The 26,690-nt window shown below is 36.5% G+C and overlaps 2 protein-coding genes across 8 annotated transcripts; one reads left to right on the top strand and one right to left on the bottom strand.

The window, feature by feature from the left end:
* Positions 1-873: 873 nt before the first annotated feature.
* On the bottom strand, positions 874-19,138 carry LOC109078119 (filamin-A-interacting protein 1-like). 5 transcript variants are annotated; one of them, XM_042742907.1, is made up of 6 exons: positions 12,920-13,573; positions 8,142-8,409; positions 7,247-7,423; positions 6,860-7,038; positions 2,640-5,331; positions 874-2,350 (listed from the first exon to the last, which is right to left on the bottom strand). In XM_042742907.1, the coding sequence occupies exons 1-6, from the start codon at positions 12,934-12,936 to the stop codon at positions 2,144-2,146; spliced, it is 3,540 nt and encodes a 1,179-aa protein (XP_042598841.1). In that variant the 5' UTR covers positions 12,937-13,573; the 3' UTR covers positions 874-2,143. The 5 variants fall into 5 exon arrangements, with proteins under 5 accessions (XP_042598841.1, XP_042598844.1, XP_042598843.1 ...); XM_042742909.1 differs by lacking the exon at positions 12,920-13,573 and adding an exon at positions 18,933-19,138 and having other exon boundaries at positions 876-2,353; XM_042742908.1 differs by lacking the exon at positions 12,920-13,573 and adding an exon at positions 18,929-19,137 and having other exon boundaries at positions 876-2,353.
* Positions 9,959-25,433, top strand: LOC109111146. 3 transcript variants are annotated; one of them, XM_042742912.1, is made up of 4 exons: positions 9,959-10,296; positions 22,068-22,213; positions 22,993-23,081; positions 24,252-25,433. In XM_042742912.1, the coding sequence occupies exons 1-4, from the start codon at positions 10,012-10,014 to the stop codon at positions 25,319-25,321; spliced, it is 1,590 nt and encodes a 529-aa protein (XP_042598846.1). In that variant the 5' UTR covers positions 9,959-10,011; the 3' UTR covers positions 25,322-25,433. The 3 variants fall into 3 exon arrangements, with proteins under 3 accessions (XP_042598846.1, XP_042598845.1, XP_042598847.1); XM_042742911.1 differs by lacking the exon at positions 9,959-10,296 and adding an exon at positions 16,301-17,126; XM_042742913.1 differs by lacking the exon at positions 9,959-10,296 and adding an exon at positions 19,208-20,651.
* The last annotated feature ends 1,257 nt before the right edge of the window (positions 25,434-26,690 follow it).

Raw genomic sequence — 26,690 nt, 5'->3', positions numbered from 1 at the left:
TTATATATATATATATTTATTTTTTTTTTTTTTTTTTTTATCATACTCATTTGCGGAAATGCAGTAGCCTAATAACTTTAGCATAAACGTCTTGTGCAGATACAGTGTTTTAAATCAGCATTAACAGTGCTGGGTAGTAAATGATTACATGTAATCTGGATTAGCATACGTCCAAAAATTAAGAAATAGCTTAGCTGCTTGTGTCTATTACATTTTAAAATAGCCTACTCGTAATCAGACTAGTTACTTTTTTATATAAATTACATGATTACATATTATTCACACAGTTGCAATAAATCATTCATAATTTATTGATTCTCCCTAATTATTGTTTTTCATCTTTTAAATTCTCCAATAAAAAAAAAAAAAAAAAAAATTGAGAGAGCAAAAAAAAAAAAAAAAAAATTGAGAGAGCACGCAGCATTTGACTACTGGATTTACAAAAATCATTTCAGTTTGAAGTGTTTTCTCGATGTTGCATCTTTGGAAGGCTGGGATTTTAACGCACTTCATGTTGTTAATAACAAAGAAGGGAATACATTTTCTTTCTCTTTGTGTTTTTATATCAATAAGATACAAGATTATCTTTAAATCAATGCTATAAACAAGTTAGGTCAAAAGTAATCTAAAAAGAAGTCTGATTATAGGCTATTAAAATGTGTCATGTAATGAATTATGTTTCTAACTACAATTTTTGTCATATAATTCAGAATCAGTGATGGACTACAATTTGTAAGAAATCTACCCAGCACTGAGCATTAACTACATACAGTGCATTTATTGATTTTTTTCACATTACAATAATAATGAGAGCTTTTTCACAATAAAATCTCTATCTATCTATCTATCTCATTTTTATGGTAATATAATATCACAAAATATCCACACAAATATCACGTGTAATTCAGTACCATTACCATCTGATACCATATAACTATTGTAGTACTTTAAATGGAGCCTCTGCTTGCTTTTGTGCTGCTTAGTAATATAATTCTGTAAATGGGAATTTCTTTAAAGTCATACATAAGTCATACACTTTTGCAGCCTTAGGCTTAAGGGAATGATGGTAACATCTGATTTTAAGCTTCATGGACTTGTTTACATGATTTGAAACAACAAAAATCAGCATGATTTGTGTATATGGTTGCTTACAATTTATGGACCTCAAACTTCAGTAGTATTCACACTTAGACCTCTCCGAACTACAGCGTTTTTGTTTTTATATATATTTTTTTGTTTTAAATGTCTGCAAGTGCACATTAAAAGCTGATCGTCTGTTTTTAAGTTATATGTATGTATGTGTGTGTGTGTGTGTGTGTGTGTGTGTGTGTGTGTGTGTGTGTGTGTGTGTGTAAGAAGTGAAAAGAAAAGACTCATCTGAAAGCAAAACATTTTTAGTTACAAACTGGTAATAAAAATCCATTACAGATCATACTCATTGGTGAGGCTCTAATCAATGCATTTCAGTTCACAATGACAGTCAGTAGTTACACACAGAAAATGCTTGGTCTGATATGTACATTCCAGAAAATGGTAAAATTATACACCATTAAACATCATGAACAATGTTATTAAAATACATCATTTTGCAGACATTCTTTATAAATAAAAATGATCATTGATATAAACCATTTTATTTAATTTGATATGCAGTTTTTTTACTGGATAAATATTCTTCAAATGCATCTGTTGCAACCAAATAAGTCTATAAACCCTAAAGAGATCTGTTACATGACCTCCATGCTCCAATTCAACATATTGTCACATTTTGCACCTGTTGAAAAAGACAGTTGCTAACGAGTGTCCAAATGGGACTTAAGAGGGTTTTTGGGTTATTTGGACATCAAACATCACCACACCTCTATACTCTTATCTACTCACTAGTCGCTTTCACAGACTCATTGTGTTTGTGCTTTTGCAAACTATTCTAAATATCAGGGTGATGCTAACTTAAGGGATGTCCTACAAAAATGCATTATTACTGCAGCATTTGTGCTACAGTAAACGCAATGTTGCCAAATCCCAACTCCCTTTCCCTAGTTCTTTCCCAAGAAAAATCTGTTTTCCCTTGCATCTCTGCAACACAACAGTTGCAGAAAGTGTCAATCATACATACAAGACATAGTAAATGTAGACTTGTATATTATTTGTTCAATGCTCTCAGCCCTTCTCCATTAACGACAGCTGTTTTTTTCAGGTCAGTGTGCATGGCTTGATTCTCTGGATTTGTTTCCATTTTAACTCCTGTGGTGATTCCCAAAGCTCCAAGCACGGCTTTTCCAGTTTTCATCCCCCGAGACATTGGGATACGACTGAACCCTGATCGTGTTGATGGGACATCAGTGATGGGCTGCTGGTGAGTAACAAAGCATGGATGTAAATCTTGGCCTTTCTTAATGTACAGATCATTGGTCTCAAACTCAGTTCCTGGAAGTCCACAGCTTTGCAGAGTTTAGCTCCAAATCACACCTGCTTGGAAGTCCCTAGTAATCCTGAAGACCTTGATCATCTGGATCAGGTGTGTTTGATTAGGGTTGGAGCTAAACCGTGCAGAGCTGTGGCCCTCCAGGAATTGAGTTTGAGACCAGTGGTATAGATTAATCATATTCCTGCATGCATGGTTTAAATGAGACACTTACCACTGAGAGTGTAGGTCTGGCTGGTGCTTTAGTGACCTGTGTGATGGTGATGCTGCTCATCGCTTTGCTACATGTTGATTTGCTGGCATTCACACTGTGTGGTGAGCGTAGCACAGTTCCAGTAGAAACTTCATTACACTCAGATGATAGTTGAATAGATTTGGCCATGACGACTGAGCCATGATCAGTGGTCTTCTTGAACTGTGATCCTGAGTGAATGTGGATCTTACTGTCTTCTGTGGTAAACTTCTTGATAGGTGTGGGGACCATTCGTTTTTCGGGAGTCTCTTTAAATACAGCTCTACCTGTTATCATGTCCACAGACTCTTGGGAGCTGCTAATGGATGCAGTGGATACAGGAGATAATGATTTGTCCATAGAGGGAGACCTCATGATCTCTGCATTCTTTACTTTAGAGATGGAGGCAAAGGTCATTGGCAATCTAACTCTTTCTGGATTCTTTGGCTCTTTGGTTCGTTCATTTGTAGGAAGGATGGCTGTCTGGGAGCTCTGAGTTTCTTGTGATAGTCTGGCAGAAGCTTGTTTGGTCAAGTCCTCAGAAAGGCCAACGCAATTCTGTAAGGTTGCCTCAGTGTTCTGCATATCTGGGATCACCTGAGCATTCAATGGATGGTCATACTTTTGGGACATGCTGACTTCAGAAGATGCAGCCTCTCCACTGGTGTCCAAAGATACTTCAGAAGTGCTGCTGTCTTTTTTCCTCATCCAAGGAATCCAGGACTTCTTCGTAGTATAGTCACTGACTGTTGGAGGGTAAAGTTCACGTACTGTTGGTCTCTGCGCTGGCTTCTTTAAGCTCCTCTGCTGAAGACTACTCATGATCCGGTTCTCCTCTTGGACGGACTTCTTGATAAACGCAGCAGGTGTGTCACTGTCAGCTGTCCTATTCTGAACTGAATCGGTTTGTACTCCAGTTGACGTCACTGGAACATCCATCATCCGGCTTCCTTTGGTGCTGTGCCGTAAAGTGCGGCTGTAGCGCCTAGTGACCTCAAGTTCTTTGGTAAGGTTTAGAACTTCAGTGCTTATGCTCTTTTTCTTGTCTTCCTCCTCTAGAAACCTCTGGTGCAGAACAGAGTAATCCACCTGTAGCTGGGATAGCTCGTCTTCTTTGTTCATGAGCTCGTGAATCTTCTCCTTCAGGGCTTGCACATCTGCTTGAAGGTCTCTGGTTTTGGCCTCCTCCCTCATGAACCGATGTCTCAGTTCAGTTTCTTGGCAGCCCACCTCACCTTGCTCTATTACCTTAATCGATTCAGTTTGACTTATTTCTTGTCCCTGCTGTGAGAGAGAACGTGCCGTTTCTTTCTCAGTTGCTAACAAATCATACTCTGGTTTGATCAGGTCTCGCTCAATGGCTTCCAGCTGTTGAAGACGGTTCTTAAGTCTTTCAGTCTCCAAAGTCAACACCTTTATTTTATTCTCATCTTTTCCATGTGCATTTGAGACACTCTGCGGCTCCATCGCCTTCTGAAAAGACTCCCTTTCTTCTTTGTTCATGGTACTTTGCTTCATTATACCATGCTTGGAGCTCAGATCTTCGCATTGTTCTTCTGCTTTAGTAAGCTTTAGCTTTATTTCATCTCTCTCCTTTACAAGAGCAGCTACCTTCAACTCCATCTCTGACTTTAGTTTAAGACGCTTCTTGCTCTCTTCTATTAACCTCTCAGTAACCTCCGTGACTTTCTCCTGCTCTGCCTTGTAGAGTTGGTTCAGTTCATCTCTCTTCTTTTCCTCAGACCTAATTCTGTCTGTCATGTTCTTGTGCTCATTAACCATTATTACAGTAACTGATTTGAGTTTCAAAAGATCCTCTTTTAAATCTAATTCATCCTTTTCCAGTTTCAGCTCAGACGATTCGAGCTCCTTCATACGGATTTTAACGCTCACAAGTTCGTCTGTTAAGTCTTTAGTCAAGCTTTTCTCCTTTTCCAAAGCTGTTTGCAACTGGGCACATTCTGTCCTGCCCATGTTGAAGGTCATCTCTAGTGTCTCTAACTGTGTCATTCTCTGTTGCAGTTTTTCCACCTCTAGCCTCAGTTCCTTATTCTGAGTCTCCTCAACCAGAAGCATCTTCTTCAACTCATTGCATTTGTTCTCAGTTTTGGTGATCTCTTCATCTTTACCCTCTATTTCCAGAATTCTTTTGCGCAAAGTCTCAAGTTCTGCCATCAGATTTGAGTTGCCACATTCGCCCTTTCTGATCTTGTCCTTTAAAGCCTGGAGCTCCTCTGCTGATTTCTGAAGAGCTTCGTTGGTCTCTTCAAGCTGCTTGAGTTTGTGTAACAATTCCATCTGTTTCTGGGACAGCTGCTGATGTTGAGATTCGTGGCTGGACAGTTTTGCAGACATCTCCTCTTGCTCTTTTGCAAACTTAGAAGTTCTTAGCTCCAGCTCAACCTCAAGATCAAGGATTCTCTGGTTGTCTTCCTTTGCTTTTCTCTCTGTCTCATGTAGTTTTTTCTCCTTTTCCTCGAGTTTCTGAAGAAGATCTTGTATTTTGTGGCTCTGTTTGTCGATTTTCTCCAAGTGAAGTTCTCGCTCATCAACCATCATGAGTGCAAATGACTTCAGCTTAACCAGCTCTCCAGATGTTCTTTGCATACGTTTAGAAAATTCTTTTTCCTTCCTAATTTGGTATGCTTTTTCTTGTTTCAGCAACCGCTTTAACCTAGTGAAAAATAAATAAGTATAACTGGAAAATAAGTATAACTGACTTAATGTATTGACTTAGTTGTGCTTATCTTATGCTTATCATTTAGAAGAAAGAATTAAACAGATAATTACAAAATAACAAATTATTCATAGTCAAAATAATTAAATTGAACTTTCATTAATACACATAATCATCAACAATATTGTATTTTAATATAAAAAGTCAGAATTTTCCTGTACATAAATAAAAGCCAGTAAGTCATGAAATTGTCAAAGTATTATGAAATTAGTACATAACTGGGCCAAAAGTTTGTACTAACCGTATTGTGAGTAGGTAATTTGATGGTAATGAAATAACGAGCATGTGTTGTCCTAGTTACATTGTCATTTAGTAATTACCAAAAAGTACCAATAAATACGTAACTGGTATGTTGTGTGTTAGCTTCTTGGTCAGACTTGTGAATTCACTGAATTGTTATCAGGAGAATCGCTCTGAATGGATCATTTAAATCAGTGAGTTGTTGACTTGAGAACAGCTGTAATCTGATCAGTCCAACTCACGAATAAACTGTTCAATGAAATTTGTGAACTAATTTAACAGGTTCATTGAAAAGTACCAGCTTGTTCACGAATCGGACACTGCTGTCGCCTCTTGGAGTGGACGATTTCTCCAGTTAAGACATGTTTATAATAAATGTAGTGGAGTAAAAAGAACGAAATTAATCTTTTGAGTCTAGTGAAGAAAAAGTAGAAAATGAACGAAAATGTTCTAAATGAAACTTATAACTGCCATATTTGTAATACTACATAACCAGGTACCTGTCTTCATCATATGTTCTGGGAATGTCAAGCTGTTTCTAATCTATGGACTCATGTACATTTTGTTTTGTCCTCCTTACTGATAACTGTCTACATCCCCAATCCAGGTTTATGTCTTCTTAATCTTGACTCTGATTTATGTGTAGAAGAGAATGTTGTTTGCTGGTTTTACAGCTGCAAAGAAGACGGTAGAACTGGTTTACACTGCACATATGTGCAAAAACATACTAGATTCATAGCCTCCTTAAAACAGTGACTTGTGAGTGTACAACAGCACAAATTAATAAGGACAAACCTGGGACCATTGATGCCTGGCAACATTTTTCTTCCACTTTAATGATTTATATAAAGAAACGATTATATAATGTAACATTTGTATTTATTTGTTTATTTATTTAGATTTATTTTATCCTTTTTTTATTAATTGTTTGTTTATTTTCTCTCTTTCTTGTCTGACTGTCAAATTATTGGCAATATGTCTGTTATTCCTTCTTCCTTGACCGTTTGTTCCAATGATGTTGTTTTGTTTACACTTGAAAGAAATCAAAAAGTTGATCACAAAAAAAAAAAGAAAAGAAAGAAAATGTACTAAATTAAATTCTTACTCGGAGCTCGAGCCGAACCTCAGGTTCGAGCCTCCTTCGCGGACAGCAAGCCACGTTCGTGTGCCGTTGACAGAATGGGCAAGCAAACTCGTGAAATGTACCACTTCTCTCCTCTCTCACCTCTCTCGTTCCTGCTCCAGGAGGTTGGTGAAGTCATCGCTCTTGTTCATGTAGTCCACGTGTTTGCGTTTCTCAGTGTCCAGCTCATAGACAGTGCGCCGGTGGCTTTTCTCAGCCAGCAAGAGCTGTTCCAGCATACGGCGATATGAGTCCTTGTGCTTATCCCGCAATCTGTCCAGCTACAGACAGTAAAAAATACAATTATAAGAGACTAACTAACAGAGGGAATGCTTGCACTTTTCTAAGACTAATTGTGGACTAGAAATAGTTCATCCAAAAAATGAACATTCTGTCATCATTTATGCTACTCACCCTTGTCCCAAACCATGACAGAATTTTCTTTATTGGGTGAACTAATCACTGTTATTCGTGTCTCTGTGCGTGTACCTCTGCCATTGGCTTATCATACACATTTTCATGTTTTGCATGGTTGCTGCTGAGCGTTCGGTCTCTCTGCAGGGCTTGCAGGGCTCGGGTCGGCCCCGATAAGCCATAACGGGACTCCAGCTCCTCTGGTTGACTCAGCAGCGCAGACCTCAGTAGATGGATCACATCTTCTCGTGCCTGGGTGACAAGTAAAAATCATAAATGGTTTGGGAGGTATTCACGGGGGGATTTGACCTAAACGATCGTTTGATGTAAAGCAATCTTAGAAAGTAGCACACACGTAATAATTTTCTTGTAAAGAAGATACATCTAAGAATAGCTTTAACTGATGTTGAATAGTAATTTGTCCACCCCTGAAATGGGTCGTACCATTGGCGAAACCTGAAAAACGAAAATACGCGAGAAAATTACTTTAACTTCTTCGTAATATAGTAGTACAGCATGCATTTCTCTATAGCTGAGACTTATCTTAAATAGTAATCTTCAGCATGGTAAAAACACCTCTTGTAATTAAGTATTCTGTATTGTATTTCAGGATTAAAAATGTCCTAAAATGTGCTACTAGGCATCTAAATGATCAATAATCGCTCCCTCTATTCTGTTTGGATTGGTAACAACAGTAAAAAATCTGCAATTATGAAAATTATTACACATATGGCTATTGTGGGATAAGGATCCATGGCTGACCGGCAGAGGAAGTAAGATGATCCAGAATCAAAACTTAGTGTTAGAAATTGTGATAATGCTACATTAAAACAATGTATTATGACATTAAAACATTTACGTTATAAATATCTGCAGCTGTACCAAAGTAAAAGTTGCAGAGATGAACAAAGACAGGTATGATGACAGATGATAATCTTTCATTTTCACAGATCATGAATAAATATTTTACCTGGATCTCTCCTTCCATGATCCCAAGCAGTTTCAGGAGGTTGTCTCTGGACAGATCTCTGAGCCCAAACATTTGCTCATCATTCTGTGCTGATTTATCTTCCTTATTAGGCCCGGTTTTCTCTTCATCATCCACGTGTTTGGTAGTCTTTTCTGTCTCCAGCATTTGTCCCTCCTCTTCTTCTTTGGCATCATGTGAAGTTTGCGTGACAACCAGAACTTCATTAACCACACCGTCCACTGTGTTATCTTTGGACCTCATTTTCTTCCTGAGGAAAGAAGCCGATTTTAAAGGGCACATCGGATGCAAGATTCTCTTTTACAATGATCTAGTTATAGATGAAGAGTTGTTTTAGATGTACAGATAACTTGCTGCTGTGTGTAAATGCGTGCAATTACGATGTAAGCAACAGAGCTACAACAGATAAAACTGATAATGGCTATATTAGATTTAGTGTGCAAATAATCAAACATTGACATTAATAATCGGTCGTATTGGAGGCACCGAGGGCCCCCAAAATAAAATTCTGCTTAGGGCCCCATTAAAGCTTGGGCTGGCCCTGCTGACAGTGTATGATTTACATTAACATTACAGAAGAAATCGTGATCAGTATGAACTTTTAATGTTCAGTTTAAATAAATGTAATTGCACAAACTGTGTAGGCTACCATTTCAATTTGTTTATTCATTGAGAAATAATACTCAAACATGTGTGACCCTGGAGCACAAAACCAATCTTAAGTCACTGGGGTATATTTGTATCAATAGCCAAAAATACACTGTATAGGTCAGAATTGTCGATGCCAAAAATCATTAGGATATTAAGTAAAGATCATGTTCCATGAAGATATTTAGTAAATTTCCTACTGTATATATATTAAACTTAATTTTTGATTAGTAAAATGCATTGCTAAGAACTTCATTTGGACAACTTTAATGGCAATTTTCTCAATGTTTAGATTTTTAGTTGTATCTCAGCCAAATATTGTCCTCCTAACAAACCATACATCAATGGAAAGATTATTTATTCAGCTTTCAGATGACGTATAGATCTCAAATGTGAAAAATTGATCCTTATGACTGGTTTTGTGGTCCAGGGTCAGTTTTCTGTCCTCTGACAAGCATTGTTCTGTTTGAATGCACTGTCAGAAGAGAGTGAACGCTCTCTGTGATTGATTGATTCTGTCTTGCAGCATTTGCGTGTGTTCAGATTAGGTTCAGATGAGCATGACATTCGTAAAATTCAGTGCATACTGTATGCATTATTTTTTGTTAAATAAACAAAATCCCTGGTATATAAAACACCTTAGTATCTATATATGGATATATATATATATATATATATATTAGGGCTGTCAAATGATTAATCACGATTAATCACATCCAAAATAAAAGTTTTGTTTACATAATATATGTAGGTGTACAGGGTATATCATATGGTATATATAAATACACACACTTAAATTATATATTTAGAAAAATATTTACATGATTATACATTTATATATTTATATTCTTATATTTTATATTATATATAAAAAATATTTATATATAAAACATAACATATTCTTCTTAAATATATACATGCATGTGCGTGTCTTTACATATACATAATAAATATATACACAGTACACACACAAATATTATGTAAACAAAAACTTTTATTTTGGATGTGATTAATCGTGATTAATCATTTGACAGCCCTAATATATATATATATATATATATATATATATATATATATATATATATTTATAATCGATACTTTTGATACTCGCATCAGTCTCGATACTTCGGGATCGATTAAGACGCCTATCTCTACTTGTAAACAGTCGGCCATTGTTTGGACGCCGGAGCATGTGAAGACAAGAATGGCTCCTAAGCGATTTAGGTGTTTTGTTGTTGGATGTAGTAATGAACATTACAGTCGTCATTTACTCCCGACATCTGAGCCGCTGAAGACGCAGTGGATCACTTATGCTTTTAAAGGGAAAGCGCCCCCTGATCTGCCCAAATGCGTCTATGTCTGCTCCAATCATTTCACATCAGACTGCTTTGCAAACGAGGGTCAGTACAGAGCAGGTTTTGCCAAAAAGTTGGTCTTGAAGGATGGATCGGTACCAACTGTTCGTGACCCATCTTCACCTCCTGAAAAAGTGAGTATAAGGTTTTTTTTTTTTAAAAGCTATACTTTTTTTAATGCCAAAAAAAAATATACATAAAAAAAAATTAAACAAACAATAAATTCAATAATACAACTAATACATACAAATTCTCACATAATTTCAGTTAATTCAGTTATAATAATAAGAAACACGGACGCTGCATCTGAAGTGGTGTTAGATGTATCTGCACAAGGTGCCATAAATGCATTTACACGGCAAAATTTCAGAATTCTATAAGATTAATGCTTTAAATATATATATTTTTTAACATACAAATAAGAAATGTTGGGGAAAATGCACCGATAGTTTTAATCATAAAAAAACAGTAGATAGAAACAAATCTAAACATTCAGGCACCAGAATTTTTTCTCTACCGGTGCTAAGGAGGGGGGCTAGACCAGTATGTGGGGGTGCTAAGACAATAAATTATATTGATGACGTCAGAGTTACTTCATATAGAAATGGGGCTAAACCGGGGCTATTAAAAATTATAAGAATAGCCCTCCCATCCCCGGTGTAGCACCGTCACTGGTTTGAATGCATAAAAACTTGGGTTCATAAAGTAAGAAACCACCGCTGTGTTGCTCGGAGACACAAAACAGTTCTGCTGTGGCTTTGATTGGAACTGTTTTCATCAGAGAAACTGAGCAAAAATATTGGGCCTCATTCATGAAACATTCATGAGTAAATTCTGAGTAATTTGCACATCAAACAGACCTTCCCCTACACTCTCTTCTGTATACACAAACGCTTCGTAAACTTGCGATTTGATTTTTAAAAGTGTATGTTCATGCATTCAAATCATTCGTAAATAGGGCGCATATGCACCATTCACAATTACCATATTACCCGCCTATGAATTACAGTTTATCTCCACAAACGCAGTGGAAAATTCTGGTCTACTTTCTCAGTTTTGGCTCCAGTATATTGCATAAATGCAAAAAAGACTAATAGGCCATATGCCTTACAATAAATATTCAATAGTCCACTAAAGCGTTTTTAGCCCGCTGAAAAATGTCAGGCGCTCTTCTGAAAATGACCAGCTGGTGGCGCTAGAGAACGCTTTGGCGGCACAGTGTTTTTCTATCGATCGGTGCTTCTCGCTGTAAACAGAGCAGTTTTTGACAGGGTAAAACACTGAGAAATTTTATACCAAATATGTTGCAGACATTTCATGAAGACCCTAAAAAATCATATCAACTTGTGGGAAATGGGCATCCGCTGTCCCCTTTAATACTTGCCAATGATGATTATGTATTTACAAAGTTCCAAAGCAAAAATATTGCATGCAGATATCGTTTGAGAAGTTACTGGTATTTATATGGCCAAAAAGTAAGATAAAGATAATCTTTATAAGAGTATAACAGACCCAACAGGCAAGATAAGTAATACAGTGCTGCTGTATTAAATATCTGTCCAAGCTCCAAAGTCACAACACCATGAGTGGACTAGCAAAATGGTTTCTCAAACCTATGTTTATGGCTATTTATGGTGCATTTGTAGTATTAGTATAGGGTTTTTACATCACAATCCGGCAGAATTTGGAAATAAAAGGTTATTTTCAACCTGATTTTGTCCCCCTGATTTGAACACTGTTTAAAGAGTCGTCTCTTACTTCAATGTAATTGCTCACTCTTGTGATTGGCTAACAGCTTTTTTTTTAAATTACATATTCTGAGCACATGGCAAAGTCATATTAACAAATGGGAAACTCAGATTTCTACATGATACACAAGCTGTAACATTACAAGGAGCGTGTCGATTAGAAACAGTACAGGAAATTACTGCTCTATAATATAGATAATATCATGAAATGTATCTATCATCTATATAGAGAGATCAGTGAGCAATAGTGAATTATAATGCATGATTTTGCAGGTTATTTAAATTTTACATCCTGTATTGTAATCATTTTAAAGGGACAGTTCACCCAAAAATGAAAATTTGCTGTTAATTTTCTCACCCTCAGGCTATTCAAGAAGTAGGTGACTTTTTTTCTTCAGTAGAACAGTAAATAATAATTCATAAAAAAACGCTAATTCTTTCAGTGAACTGATCCAAATAACCAACTCACCAGTTTATTCATAATCACACAATGACTTAACATTAACACAAAAATAGTTTTAAAGCACCCAATAATAATGTGTAACGTGGATGTCTAAACCATATAAAGTGAATAAACAAGTCCTCGTCAATTCTCCTTTTTACATAAACCATGAAAAACATAAAAAATGTAATTTAGTTCAGTTCTTCGGTACGAGTCCGAACTGTTTCCTCAATTCAGTGACTGTTAGAGGAGCTGGAGCGCTGAATGTGTGGCAGAAACCAGCATCATAGGATCATAAGCGCAAGTATATCGGCTCATTTCAAGTCGGAGTGACTGTCAGGCGTCTGAAAGTGAGTTTTGATTGACTAACTTTTACATCTGTGCTGCTGTCCATCCAGTTCACTAAAATAACCACAACAAAATAATAATTAGTGACCTGGTCCATCCAGTTCACTAAAATAACCGTCTCAAAAGAATGATTAATTCCTTTCAGATTAAAAACCTGACTCAAATCTATAAGTTTCCAAGGTGCACCTAAAGGCAGCATAAGAATGTGTATTCACTGACCGTGTGGACAGCATCATTGCTTGGAAGGATCTTGTTGAGAGTGCAGAACTTCTGCTGAACTGAAGTGATTATAAAAGAGGCGCTTTCTGCAGATGTGTTTTGATCATCACAACAACTGTAAAGTTTTATACGGCTCAGATAACAGGCAACCGAAGTCTCATCTGATGCACATCTGACACTGAAAGGAAAGACAGGTTAAAGCCAGCATATTGTATGTTTGTGCGGCCCTGATCACATATTTATCCAGAGTCTGGTTAATGGGCTGGAAAATATCTGATTGAGCTGTCAGTCATATCATTACAGTCTGAGCTCCCCAGAGAAAGCCCTCAGCAACCAATGCTCTGATTTCATGTCTGTGAGAGGTGTCAGCACTCATAGTAAAGCACATTTATAAAGCTTGTCTGACAGTTGCTTTAGCCATTTGTAGTAATTGTAAGGTGTTTTCTAATACACAGGACTGGGCAGGGTTTCGTGGCAAAATAAAAGTAACGATCATAACATTTGTTTCATCCAGTGTGATGTATATTCTGTTGCCATTTACAGATTGTACATTGTAATGATTTACATATCTTAAAAACACTGATAATAGGCGCTATAAACATGTAAAAATGTGTTGTTATTATTATTCATATTCATACATGACTTGGTAAAATATTATAAACTCTTGTAAAATATAAGGGTAATCCACTATACAAAAAAACTAAATAAATAATTTAAATCTTCCATAAATGTAAGACCAGCGTTTCTACACTGTAAAAAAAAGAAATAAATTTCTAAACAAATAAAGTGATTTTTTTTTTAAGGTGTTAATACTTTTAATTAGCAAGAACACATTAAATTTATCAAAAGTGGCGGTAAACACTTTTATATATTTTTTTTTTTTTTTTTGGTGCTACTTTCTAATGATTTCTGATAGATCTTGTGTGATGACTGCTGAAAATTCAGCTTTGTGTCATAAAAATAAATTACATTTTTAAAATATATTCAAATAGAAAACAGTTATTTTAAATGATAATAACATTATTGTTTTTAATTGTATTTTTTCGTGAACATTCAAAAATGTTTTCAAAAACTTGGGAGGACAGAGTATTATTTGAACTATTTTAAAAGTACATACTCAGGACAAATGTGCTGCACGGACCATCCCTGATTCTTTGCTATGCTGCTGCTATAATTGTCTCCTGATTCGGTCTGCTCTTAAAGATAACCGAGAGACACAGCTGGTACCAGCAGCTGTCCAAAGTGCGCATTCCTGTGCTGCCGATGAAGAAATGGAAGGTTTTAGAAGACCTATCACATGATGGGTCCAATGTGTCTAAATAAGGGCTAGGAGAGTCGTGGCATTTGTGATTGTGGCTTTGGCAAGACATGGAGTCTGCACACATGCACGGTGAAGTCTCAGATTTGCGTGCCTGCTTTGCTTTAAAAGGAGTGTAAACATAATCAAAACCAATCTAGAATATAAAATAGAAAAGCAAACACGTAAAAAATGAGCTCTGCAGGTAACACAATACACATGACCTGACTGATGGACACCGAGGAGGGAAGAAGGTCAAAGTCTATCAACTCTAATGCTAGTTACCTTTCACTCTGACAACAGTAAAACCGAGACAAACATTACAGTAGTAAGCACACAATCTATGTTTTATTATCCTCTTCTATATAATTTTATAATCTGCAATTGGTTTCTATTACTGTATGGATAAATATTGCCCAGTTCATCTTACTGTATACAGTCATCGGCTTCTATTTATATCAGCCATCCATAACTTATGTTCAGTTGGAGCAGTTGTGTTATTGGATTTCAGCTTGGATGTGTGCTACTCACAAATACTGGGTCTACAGGCGAGTGTTTAACAGCAGTTTTGGAGAGGAAATGACATGCAGCTGAACTGATCTTATCGCAAAAAAAAAATAATAATAATATTTTTTGTGCAGTGATTATTCAAACATTCAGTGTGCTTGGTAGGATGTTTAGGTCAGTGCAAAAATCACTTGTATTTCAAGTTACATTTAGGAATATTTTATCATCCTGTTACTCAAACTGTAGAGCATAGCGCTTGCAACGTCAGAGTCATGGGTTCGATTCCCAGGGAATGTATGAACTGATAAAATACTGCTTTGAATTCCTTGGTGTAATGTAAGTCACTCTAAATAAAAGCCTCTTCTAAATGTTAAATTAAATTAAATTAAATTAAATTAAATTAAATTTAAAATTAAATTAAATTAAATTTAAAATTAAATTAAATTTAAAATTAAATTAAATTTAAAATTAAATTTAAAATTAAATTTAAAATTAAATTTAAATTAAATGTGCGAACATAAATGTAAATAAACACTTGAATGGTAATGAATGGAGACATTTAAATGATGGCTGATATTGTATATTTTTATATACTATAATGTAATTTTTTTATATTATACAATATAACAATTTTAGATTAAAAACGAAGATTTATTCTCTTATATAAAGTGTCTTGATTGTTCCAAATGAAGTACCGGTGAGGGGAGAAATTAATGACCATGCAAGTAATGACTCTAAAAAAAATATAAATAAAATCTAAGTTATTCAATAACTGGTTTGAGAATTTTTTTTTGGTTGTTTCCCAATTATTTAACTAAAAAAAATCTGGGTTGTTTCCCAATTATTTAACTCGGAAGATCTTATTTTAAGTTACAAAGAATTCGTATGTAAATTTAATTTTCCAGGAACTCCCACAGAATTCTCCATCATCATGGACGCTGTTCCTAAAGGAGCTGTTCTGCTTTTAAGAGACTCATTAGATCATCCAGCACTTTATCTTTATCTTTAGACCCTTTTGAAATCCCAGGAGGAAAACTATGCTTTTGTCACATCCTTCATCACGTAACTATAAGATAAGATCTCTTTTTCAAAAGGAGCTTGTAACAGCTCCATATGTGGTGTCTTATTGAAGGAATGTGTTGATCATATCTACTGAAAAAAAAAATAACAAAATCTTAGAAAAATATAATAATTTACAAGTCAAAATAAAACACATAAAAATTTTTAAACAAAAAACAACAGAAAAGAAAAAACAAACTGTTCTTTCTGTGGATCTTTTGGGATTGTACTCACGCACAGCTATTTTGGATTGAATTCTCTAATGTTATCCATCGCTGTGTGCTCTGGGGCTTCTCTCTGCTTTTTAAGGATGTACTGTTTGGCTTCTTTAATATTCAAAAAGACAAAATTAATGAATATTTCATTATTAACCTATTATGACTTCTTGCAAAATTTCATATTCACCGCAGTAAATTCACTCATCAAAACCCTTTATATATTATAATAGTTTCTGAAAAATCTTAAGGCTGTTAAAACTGTTTAATCTTTTTAATTTATTTTGTTAAAGCTTTCGTTTAGTATTATTTATTTTTATGTTTACATACGTTTGTAAATGGTGCTTTGCATGTAATGCCACTTTTTTTGGATGCAATATTGACATTCTCTGTACTTTTATCTTTGGTTCCTTGGGATTAATAAAACACATTTAAAAAAAGAACTAATCAATTCTATTTCCGGCTTAGACTGCATTGACTGAAACAGTACTGAACCTATAGATGTATTGCGCATGCGCGACTGAACGAATCACTTCCTGAGACGACTCGTTCTTCCCGAGTCACATTAAAGATTCATTCAAAAGGAACGAATCGTTCGAGAACGACCCATCACTACAGTGCTGCTGCTGCAGCCTACCGCTGAAAACATTAACTGAAATATTAACCTAAAGACAGCGGAGAAAGACTGAATGCCAACAGAATGCCCCCCAAAAGAAAATCCTATCCTGCAGATTACAAACTGCAGGTGGTAAAATATGCAGCCGAAAACGGTAATCGAGCAGCAGAAAGAGAGTTTGGAGTGAGTGAGAAGCTCGTGAGGGACTGGCGTAAAACAGAGGTTACTCTGACTCTGATGAAGAAAACACAAAAAGCTAATCGCGGGCTGAAAGCAAGATGGCCAGAGCTCGAGGAGCGAGTGCGCGGATGGGTGCTTGAGCAGCGCGCGGCCGGGAGACGCTTGTCTACGGTGCAGCTGCGTCTCCACGCGCTGGTGGTTGCCAAGGAGATGAGTTTAAATGATTTTTCTGGCGGGTCTTCTTGGTGTTACCGCTTCCTGCAGCGCAGCCGCCTCGCTATCAGAGCACAGACCGCGCTGCGTCAGAAAACAACAGCAGACTTCACAGCTAAGGTAAGCTCCTTTCCAGATGACCAAGATCTGTTCTTGGATTTTGTTAAATAAATTAAGTTAATGTTTCAGTTGTTTTCAGTTAATGTTTTCCGGGGTAGGCTACAGCCGCACTGAGCGCCCTCTCGCGGCTGTAGACGCTAATGTTTTCTCTTGGTTCTAAATAAATGCGACATATATATGTTTTTTTTCCTCGTCATGACGTATTTTTGGACTAATGCGACTTATACTTGGGTGCGACTTATAGTCTGAAAAATACGGTAATCAGAAATGTCAGTAAATCGGTATATTAGAATGATTTCTGAAGATCACGTGACACTGAAGACTGCAGGAATGATGCTGAAAATACAGCTGCGCATCACAGAAATAAATTACATTAAAAAAAATATGAAAACAGTTAACCAATTTAGCATTTCTGTCTTAGTTATTGTAAGTCAGAATTGCATTTAAAAAAATCATAATTATTCCAATTTTATGAGCAGAAGTGTATGAACCAGAAAGCATAACTGCAGCACGTGACCTGCAACTCAAAAGCGTAGGAAGGCATGTAATCTTGAAAATGAAATGACGGTCTCTGGAATATCACCTCATGACATACCACAGCCACACGTGTAAGTGATAGCCACGGATGCCTTCCTAACAGGAAACCAAAACCAAGGTGTCTCTGGTTACGTGACATCATTGGATCACTTGTCTCTGGTTACGTGACATAACTCGATCACTGTGGATATTGAAGTTCATGTACATGTAGTAGTATTAATAGACACCTGGATGAGGCGGTGATAAAATACTAGTATTAATAGACACCTGGATGAGGCATTGATAAAATACAGTATACAGTGGGCCAGCCGTCCATGAACATATCCAGAGACAAGCGTGAGAAAATCTCAGAAAGCCCCCACAAAATACTTTTCTAAAATCAAGGCCAAAAGTTCCAGTATTTTCCGATCACACTGTTATCACAGGAATAAATGACTCTCCAGCTGAGCCAAAGCAGCGGGCCAGTGTTGTTGAGAATCACTGTGATCTTTACCCTCCAGACGAAACACAACCATCTCATTCTTTTTCTTCTTCTTTTATCTTGCCTTTGTCAAGAAAGTCCATTCACACGTGGAAATATCTGCTTTATTACAGTAATACCTGCAGTCCAATGAAATATCACCATCTTAAATAACTGTTTTCTGATTGAATATATTAGCTTTAGTGTCACGTGATCCTGCAGAAATCATTCTGATGTGCTTATTTCTGTTTAAGGAACATTTGTTATTATTATCAATGTTGAACACAGTTCTGCGGCTTCATATGTTTGTGGAAACTGTGATACGTCACCATTCAGAAGTTCGGATTAAGATTGAAAAAAGAAGGAAATTTGTAGTTTTTTTGTCAGCAAGGCTGCATTTAATTAACTGTAAAGACATTTATATATATATAAAAAATAATAATAATTATATGATGCTGATCTTTTGCATGACATGTATAACTTTTATGCTGCGATTTAAATATTTCAACTGGAAATGCACTTCTTTTATAAAGTGAATGGTACGCAGTTTTCATGCTAGAGTTTATAGCTTTACTTTGCAATATACTGCTCTCCAAATTCAATACACATGTGCATATGTAAGCACTTAAAACAACAAAAAAGTGTGTGAAAGTCTAGGAGAAAGTACAGGCTGCGTAATATATCATATATGCCTCTCATGTGTCAGTCTTTAGTAAATTATTAATAAAGTGCTGACAACAATTAGTGGAGTCCCATAGTACAAGAACACACTGCTCTTTGAATGAAACATGAATGAAACACTTACCCACCGTCTCTACAGGAGCTTAGACATTCTTCTGATAGCGGCACTCGTTATCCAGAGATCGTTCCTCTGTGGGGTCTACAGTGAGGAGCAGGTGCTCCAAACCAGGAGTCAGCAGGTGAAAGGAAGCATGACTGAGTGGTTCGGCGGGCTGTAAAGTCAATGAGTCACAAACAGTGAAGCCAGCGCTGCACATGCTTGCTCTATCAGTGATTGTGTGCAGCTCCACTGCTGCTGCGCTATATTTAACCTCTTCGCTCGCTCAGTTGTAGCCAGCAGGGTGTGAGAGCGACACGAGGCTCTCAGAAGTGACAGCTGAGCCTTCTGCTCCTCACATCAGAGGACCTCCAGGCCTGTCCAGGAACAAGACGCAGTGTAGGATCTGACCTTATGAGAGATAATATACAGGCCTACAAAACCACATTTTCTTTCTTTCTTAATAACAACTATAAAAAGCCCAGACAAAGTTTATGGAAGCTTGTTAAAAAAAAAAAAATAATGAAATAAATGCAACTTTTTATCTTTCATTTTCAATTGCAATTGCAAGGTTATAAATGCAGATTTGTGCATTTATAAAAGTTCAGATTGAGAGAGTGATGATGGGAGGAAAAAGTACATTTCAGTGCTTCTGTGTTCTCTCACAAAAGTATTGCATTGCTCTGAGAACCTTAACGGAAATAATATGGGAGGAACATTTGTGTGCAAAGTTTCTCGTAATAACAATATTTTGTGTGTGTGTAATTTTAAAGCTGTATGCACGTGTGTAGTCAGCACATTTGTATGTGCATGTGTAAATTAATCAGTTTATATGTGCAAGTGTAAGTTTTGGGAGCGATTCTCGCTGTTAACTAACTATTAACTTTGAGTTTTGCCTTCGTAAACTCCTAATTTGACCATGTTGTGTATAAGTGTGAATGTATGTTTGTGTATGTAAGTGTATCTATACACATAAGTGTGTATTTGTAGATGTATGTGTGTGTGTGAGGTATGTATAGATGTATATTTTAAGTTGTGAAAAAGAAAGGACACCCAATTGAAATCCATGTTTTCCATATCAGTACATAATAATAATAATAATAATGTGTCTGGAGCCTGATGACTGCAGTAGGCAGCTATATTTCATTTTTTATTGAATTATTTATATATGTGTGTTTGTTGACCGGGTACTGTTATTAACAGTATTTAAAAATTAATCTCAAACAAAATTGAGTTTTGGAGCTTTTTGTGCTCGGGGGACTTGTTTTTCAGTGATGAGGGCAGTAAGTGATGGATCCAAACTTTCAGGTGAAAATGACAAAATTAGGAAACCTTTCGTTTTCATCTCAAGGTACATGTAGCTTTAAATGTAGCGCGGTCTCGGATTGGCTGCTGCTGCTGGCGGTTTGATTGACAGGCGAGCTGACCAATCGTCACGCGGTTATTCTGTCCCTCCGTTGCTATTTAATCCGACAAACAAAACAGTCCGACAACAAGCATGTTAGGTTTTCTAAACTAACGTCGGGTGTTGACTTGGAAAATGGTGAAAAGGTGCACGTATGTGGCTTGCAACGCAGACAGCAGGTACCCAGAAAGGCTGGGCAACACACAGTTTCACCCGTTCCCTAAACCTGCCAGAAATCTGGAGAAGTGTATTAAGTGGATAAGTTTGTGTGGCCGGCCTCAGCAGCAGCTCTGTGACAGACTGAGAAACCATTCCACAGCCAAACACATCTACGTGTGCTCAAAGGTAACAGTTATACATACTGCACATGTTTAACTCTGCAGCGCAAGCCTTGATTTATGTGCGTTTTACAAGTTGCCATAACCGGAGAAATGTATCAACTCTCTACAGACACCTTGGCAATTAAATCATCATTGGAGGGTACATTTTTTAGTTTACGCGCAATAATGTGAATTCTACTATAGAACAGTATAAAACACACTAAGGATTAAGGAGCTCATGAATATTAATCAGGTTTTGTGCGTTCGCTCGAGCTGATTTGTTGAAATCAAAACAGGCATGATAATAGATGAGCGCCAGCCAATGAGATTGTTGTTTGTGCATTAGCTCCGCCCACTACCGGAGAATGCGGCTGTTCTTTAAAGCTGGCAGGAGTCAAATCTCTCTAGAAACAATGTCCGTTTCGGTTGAAATTCTTTAAAGTTCAACAATTATAAACACTGAATTAATACCAACATGTGAAATTAAATTAAGGACGTGCATTAGAAATATTGGGAAAGTTGGACAATAAATGAAGAGTTTATTTGCAAAAACGGATAACTCCATTTTTATTTGTTTTTTATTGTGTAATGGTTTTATTGTTTTATATTTACATTTAGTCATTTAGCAGATGCTTTTATCCAAAGCGACTTACAAATGAGGACAATAGAAGCAATCTATAACGAGTCTTAGTTAAATAGTTAACACTGTTTACATTTCGTTTTATTGTGTTAGTTAATCTAAACAACCCAGCTGCAGGTTGATTGATATTAACTGGTATGCAGGATAAAACACAAAAAAACATGATTTTTGAAAAATAATTTGAGTTATCTGTTTTTGCAAATGAGCTCTTCAAATATAACAGCTTGACAGTAAACTGTTTTTGCAGGTTTGTCTTATATTAATGTCCAATAAAGCAAGACTGTAAACAAACAAAAAATACAACACACAGCCACTGTCTCCAAAATCACTGAATTATGACAGACACAGCAATGCATCGTGTTCTGTAAGATCATCATGTTTGCAGTGTGTTCTTTGGTAATAGTCACAAATAATATTAAATGTGTAAAATTACATGAAAAGTATTTATTATTATTATTAATTATTTTATTGTAAGGGTATTCTATAGTCCTTGGTAATAATCACTAATAATAATAATAATAATAGTAAATGTTTAAAGTTGCATGAAAAGTAGGCTAAAATTACCTCAACTGTGTGCTTGTAGTTTTCAGATCATTTTTGCAGAGGATTGCCGAACATTGTGTTCTTTCATTCCACTTTGACTTGTCTTTCATAGTTATTCTGTCTGTTTCTGTGTGTCTGTGCTATTGTCCAGTATGTATTTTCACTCTAAATGTGTGTTACCCAGAAAGCCTGTACTCTTCTTTACTCTCTGATGTAATTTGGGATGATCAGGTTCTTTCCTCTGTCGTTAATCTGCAGCACTTCGTTGACGGCCGGCCGACTCCTGCTCACCCCGATCCTCTGCCAGCATTGATAGATGACTGTAGCAAGTCACAAACAGTGTCCGTGCCACCAAGAGAAGGACTACGAGATGACCGCAAACCAGACAGTGCTGAAAACATCAGGTGTTTGTCTTCTATAAAGAAAAAGCAAATGATAACTACAATGCAATATATTTATTCTATACTTATGACGTTACAAAATACAAATGCATTACTTGTCATATCCTCCTGGGAACCAGAAAAAAGTTTTGTGAATTTAGTTTTTTTTTTGTTTTTTTTTCATGCCATTAAATACAGTCTATCCATACTCTGCGTCTAATTTGCATATTAATGTGTTCTTGGGGCAACGTGATGATAAAAGAAGTGTAATAATGGGAGTAATAATTGGCAATATTTTCATGATAATATTGAAATATAATTTCTTTCGCTATTAATTTGTTGTGTCTCCCAAAATGTGTACTAAGTCCTGGTGTCCTTTACAGTGGACATGTATGAAATTGATGTCCTGTTATGTAACAGAAAGTCATATTTTGATTTGAACCCCATAACATTTTCCTGAGATGCTGATTTGTGACAAACATTTTTAAAAATTGCAAAAAATTAAAATATAACCACAAAATATTAACATATAAACACAAATAATCATTTTTAAAGACTAAGAAGAGGGCGTGTTCATAGTCAAATCTCCAAACATTTGGTATCGTTGAAAACCCTGAATGTGCTCTTTTCAGGATATCAAGACTTAAAACGGTGACATGTAAGATCTCAGATAAAGTCACTCAAATATAACGTCCCCTACAGAGATGAAAAGCCTATTTCTGGGTCCCAGGAGGATATTATTATTTGTTTAGCATATTATTTTGGAAATATTAAATGTGTATAAATTTTTTTTTTTTTTACAGGTGTGATCTACAAGGTGATTCCATTGTTATTAAAGAAGAGATGGTAGCAGAATCAATAATGGAGGAGAGCGCTGTGGTCATTAAAATGGGTATGTGTTTAGTTTTTTGTTACAGTGATCTCTCTAATAGAGATGGGTGAATTGATTCTGAAATATCAATGTATCGATACTGATGTGAGTATCAAAAGTATCTATACTTAAATAAAAAATATCGATACTAAGGTGTTTTTATTTACCAGTGATTTCATTTAACAAAAAAAACAAATGCATACAATATGCATCGAATTGGACGAATAACTTATGTTAGCAAATAATCGTGTAGGAAGGAACTATTTCCTGCTCATCTGGACACACGCAAATATTGCAAGACGGAACCAATCCGACACAGAGAGCGTTTACCAACTTCTGACAGTGCATTCAAACAGAGCTGCGGTTCCTCTCATAAGAAAGTGTTGATGTGTTTGGGAGCGGCAGCCCAGAACAATGCAGAAAAAAACATTAAGTTATTTCACAATAAACAAATTGAAATTGTAGCCTTGTTTGTGCAGTACATTTATTTAAATGTGAATGTTAAAAGTTCATATTGATCATGTTCTATTCTGTAATGTTATTATAAATCATACACTCTCAGAATAAAAAGGTTGCATGTTATGCATGCTACAGCCTTTCAGTGCCTTATGAAAATGAAGCATGGTTTTACTATAGTATTTGTACATTTCCATGGTTACCACTACAGTAAACATATTTAAAGTGCCACATTATGCCATTTCCAAGGTTGCTAATATTGTTTTTTGAGTCTCCTAAAACAGGTTTACATGCATGCCAGGTCAAAAAACACGTTAGTTTTCTCCAAAAATAGATTTAATTTGACCTCATTTCTAAATAATTTGTAAACGACTCGTGCGAAGCAGTTCAAAGCATCAGTCTCTCTAAACCCCTCATTTCCGTGAGCCCTCACTGCTGTGATTGGTCAGATGGCGCGGTCCATTGTGATTGGTCCAGACCCGTAGCATCCTGTCACCATGATGCAAACATGAAATATCAGACACACTGTAGTAGTTCTTTACAGGTTTTCTTATTCGATTGTGCTGCTTTTGCATTGCATTGTTTATTCTGTGTAAACATGGACACGTTTGACTGTTGCACTCGCGTCTCTTGCAGCGTCTCGTGCATTAAATGGCTTTCTAAAATAATGGCCCAATAACGGGAGCTACACAAATTAAAACACTAGTTTTAATCTTTTCATTCTTGTGTTTACAGAGTGTACAGATGACCAATCCCAGACAGAAGAAACACAGGTGGAACTGGAAAGACTGAAGACTCTTCTTGCTCTAAAAGAAAAAGAAAATGACTTGCTAAGAGAGAAAATACAAACTCATCAGGCTCTTTACCCACTGACACCAGAGACTGTAAATAACAGCAGCGTCCCTAACTACTTCAAATACTGCACTGGATTCACTTACGATGAGTTTAACGAACTGTGCAGATTTTTCACCCTTCCAGATAACGAAGCGGTCCCACAAACACACATCCCCTTTACATGTGATGAACTGAACAAGCACATCCGCCACATGCCTTTACGTCAACAATTCCTACTTGTACTTCTGAAACTAAGACAAAACTTCGACCTGGAAGAGCTAGCTTTCAAATTTCAAATTGATATGCAAAGTGTTAGGACTTTATTCAGTTCATGGATTGACTTCATGTATGACAGGCTCGGTAATCTGTCTGTTTGGCCACACAGGGACATCATTGCAGAAAACATGCCCGACAACTACAAAGCAGAGTTTCCAACAACTTTTGCCATTCTTAATTGCACAGAGATAAAGATAGAGAAACCTAGCTCACTGTTAGGACAAAGTCAGACCTGTTCTAACCGTAAGTCTACTAACACACTCAAGTCTCTGATAGCCTGTGATCCTCATGGCTCCATTATGTTTGTGTCTACGCTATACACAGGATCAATTTCTGACCAAGAGCTATTCAGACGGTGCGAAATCAAAGATTTACTGAAAGGTCTGCTTCAGTGTGGCCACCTCAAGAGAGGGGATGGGCTGATGGTGGAGAAGGGGTTTCTCATTGAGAAAGATGTGAAGGAGCTTGGCCTTCAACTAAACATTCCTCCGTTTGCACACATGCCAGTCCCAGATGTTCAGATAGCAAAAAAAATAGCCAAACACAAAGTGCATGTAGAGAGAGCAATAGCCAACGTCAAAAAATTTAAGATAGTGTCTGGTAGAATCCCTAATTACATGTTAGAAAATATCAATCAGATATGGTTGGTGGTGTGTATGTTGTCTAATTTCCAGCAACACAGCATTCAGGCATAGGTTGCTGAAGAAACCTCGTAGGGACAGCGAAGAGCTGCAGTTAATTCACGGCCGTGATTTCTCTCTGCCTGTCATGCAAGTTATTACAATAAATTAGCATTTTGTATCCAAATTCTTAATATATTACTAATGTTATAAACTTTTTATAAACTCATCCTTACCACATCTTTACCACTATCTCAAAACATAGATCAAAACAAGAGGGTACTTTTCCTGACCCACTGCATCTATTGGTGGCCTGTGAATCCTCTCAATATTTTCCAAATCTTCATTTGCCACTTTAGACAAAGCTCTGCAATATACAATATTCACATCTACTTGTCATAAAAGCCCAGATTACTGGTACTCCAACAGCACAGTAAGTTGCATGGTTTATCATATTTGGTATTTCTATCATTGTTGATAAATCTTGAAAACAGCTCACCTACCATTGCTGTAGTGACAAGTTGGATTTCTGTCTTTGGCTTGTAAGATAACCCCCACCACAACAGCTGTTATGGGCAGCGGTTTCATTTTGCTTGTGGAGGACTGGACTGAGAAAGTACACATTTTTGGGGCTTTACAGAGGTACAGGGTATAAGGTGTGAGTGCCTTCATGGTGTATTCAGGGCATCTCTTAAATTCAGTAATGTTTTCTCCAATGTCCACAAGGCTTTAACTAGACTGATGCAGCCTGTGTCAAAACCACTATTTCTAATAATATCTTAGCAATAATACAATGTAGAAACATGGTACAAACACTTACTGATTCACTGGCTCTGCTTTGTTTCATCTCCTCGTGAGATCATACGTGACCCTGAGATGACTTGAAAGAGAGGTTGAGATGATTATTGGATTCAAGTGTCCATCTACATTTCTAACCAACTGACACATATCTTTATTATGCTGACTGGTAGAATTTCTCCACAGTTCAACAAATAAATCCAGTATTCCATCAAAAGATTTCTATGGCATCGTTCTAATTTCAGATGGATTTTCTTTTTTTCAATGCGGATGTATTGAATATTCACCCAATGTGACATATATTAAAAGTAGCATTAAAAATACATTTTGGAATAGACACTTTCTCAGCATCTGTTTAAGATCTCAGGCCTCAGCGGGGGTGGTAGCAGATATTGCAGTTGCTGCACTGCACCATCACCTCGTGGTTGTGTGAGGTCCTGCAGAAACACTGAACCTCTACCTGAAGTGTGGCCCTTTCAGGTTTTGCTCATATTTGTTGGTATGTGAATATTGGAGCCTTTTTGTTGTTCAAAGCTCTGTACAGTGTTCATCACATGTTTCTTTCTCGAAACTGGCACTCCTCTGGTTTGATCACAGAACACAGCTGCATTTGTTATGCAGGCTTTCAGATCTCAAACTGGGGTGC

This window comes from Cyprinus carpio, chromosome B17 (genome assembly GCF_018340385.1).
Source record: "Cyprinus carpio isolate SPL01 chromosome B17, ASM1834038v1, whole genome shotgun sequence".
NCBI lineage: Eukaryota > Metazoa > Chordata > Actinopteri > Cypriniformes > Cyprinidae > Cyprinus > Cyprinus carpio.
Note: the sequence above shows the minus strand (reverse complement) of the source record. Positions and strands in the feature narration are given on the sequence as shown.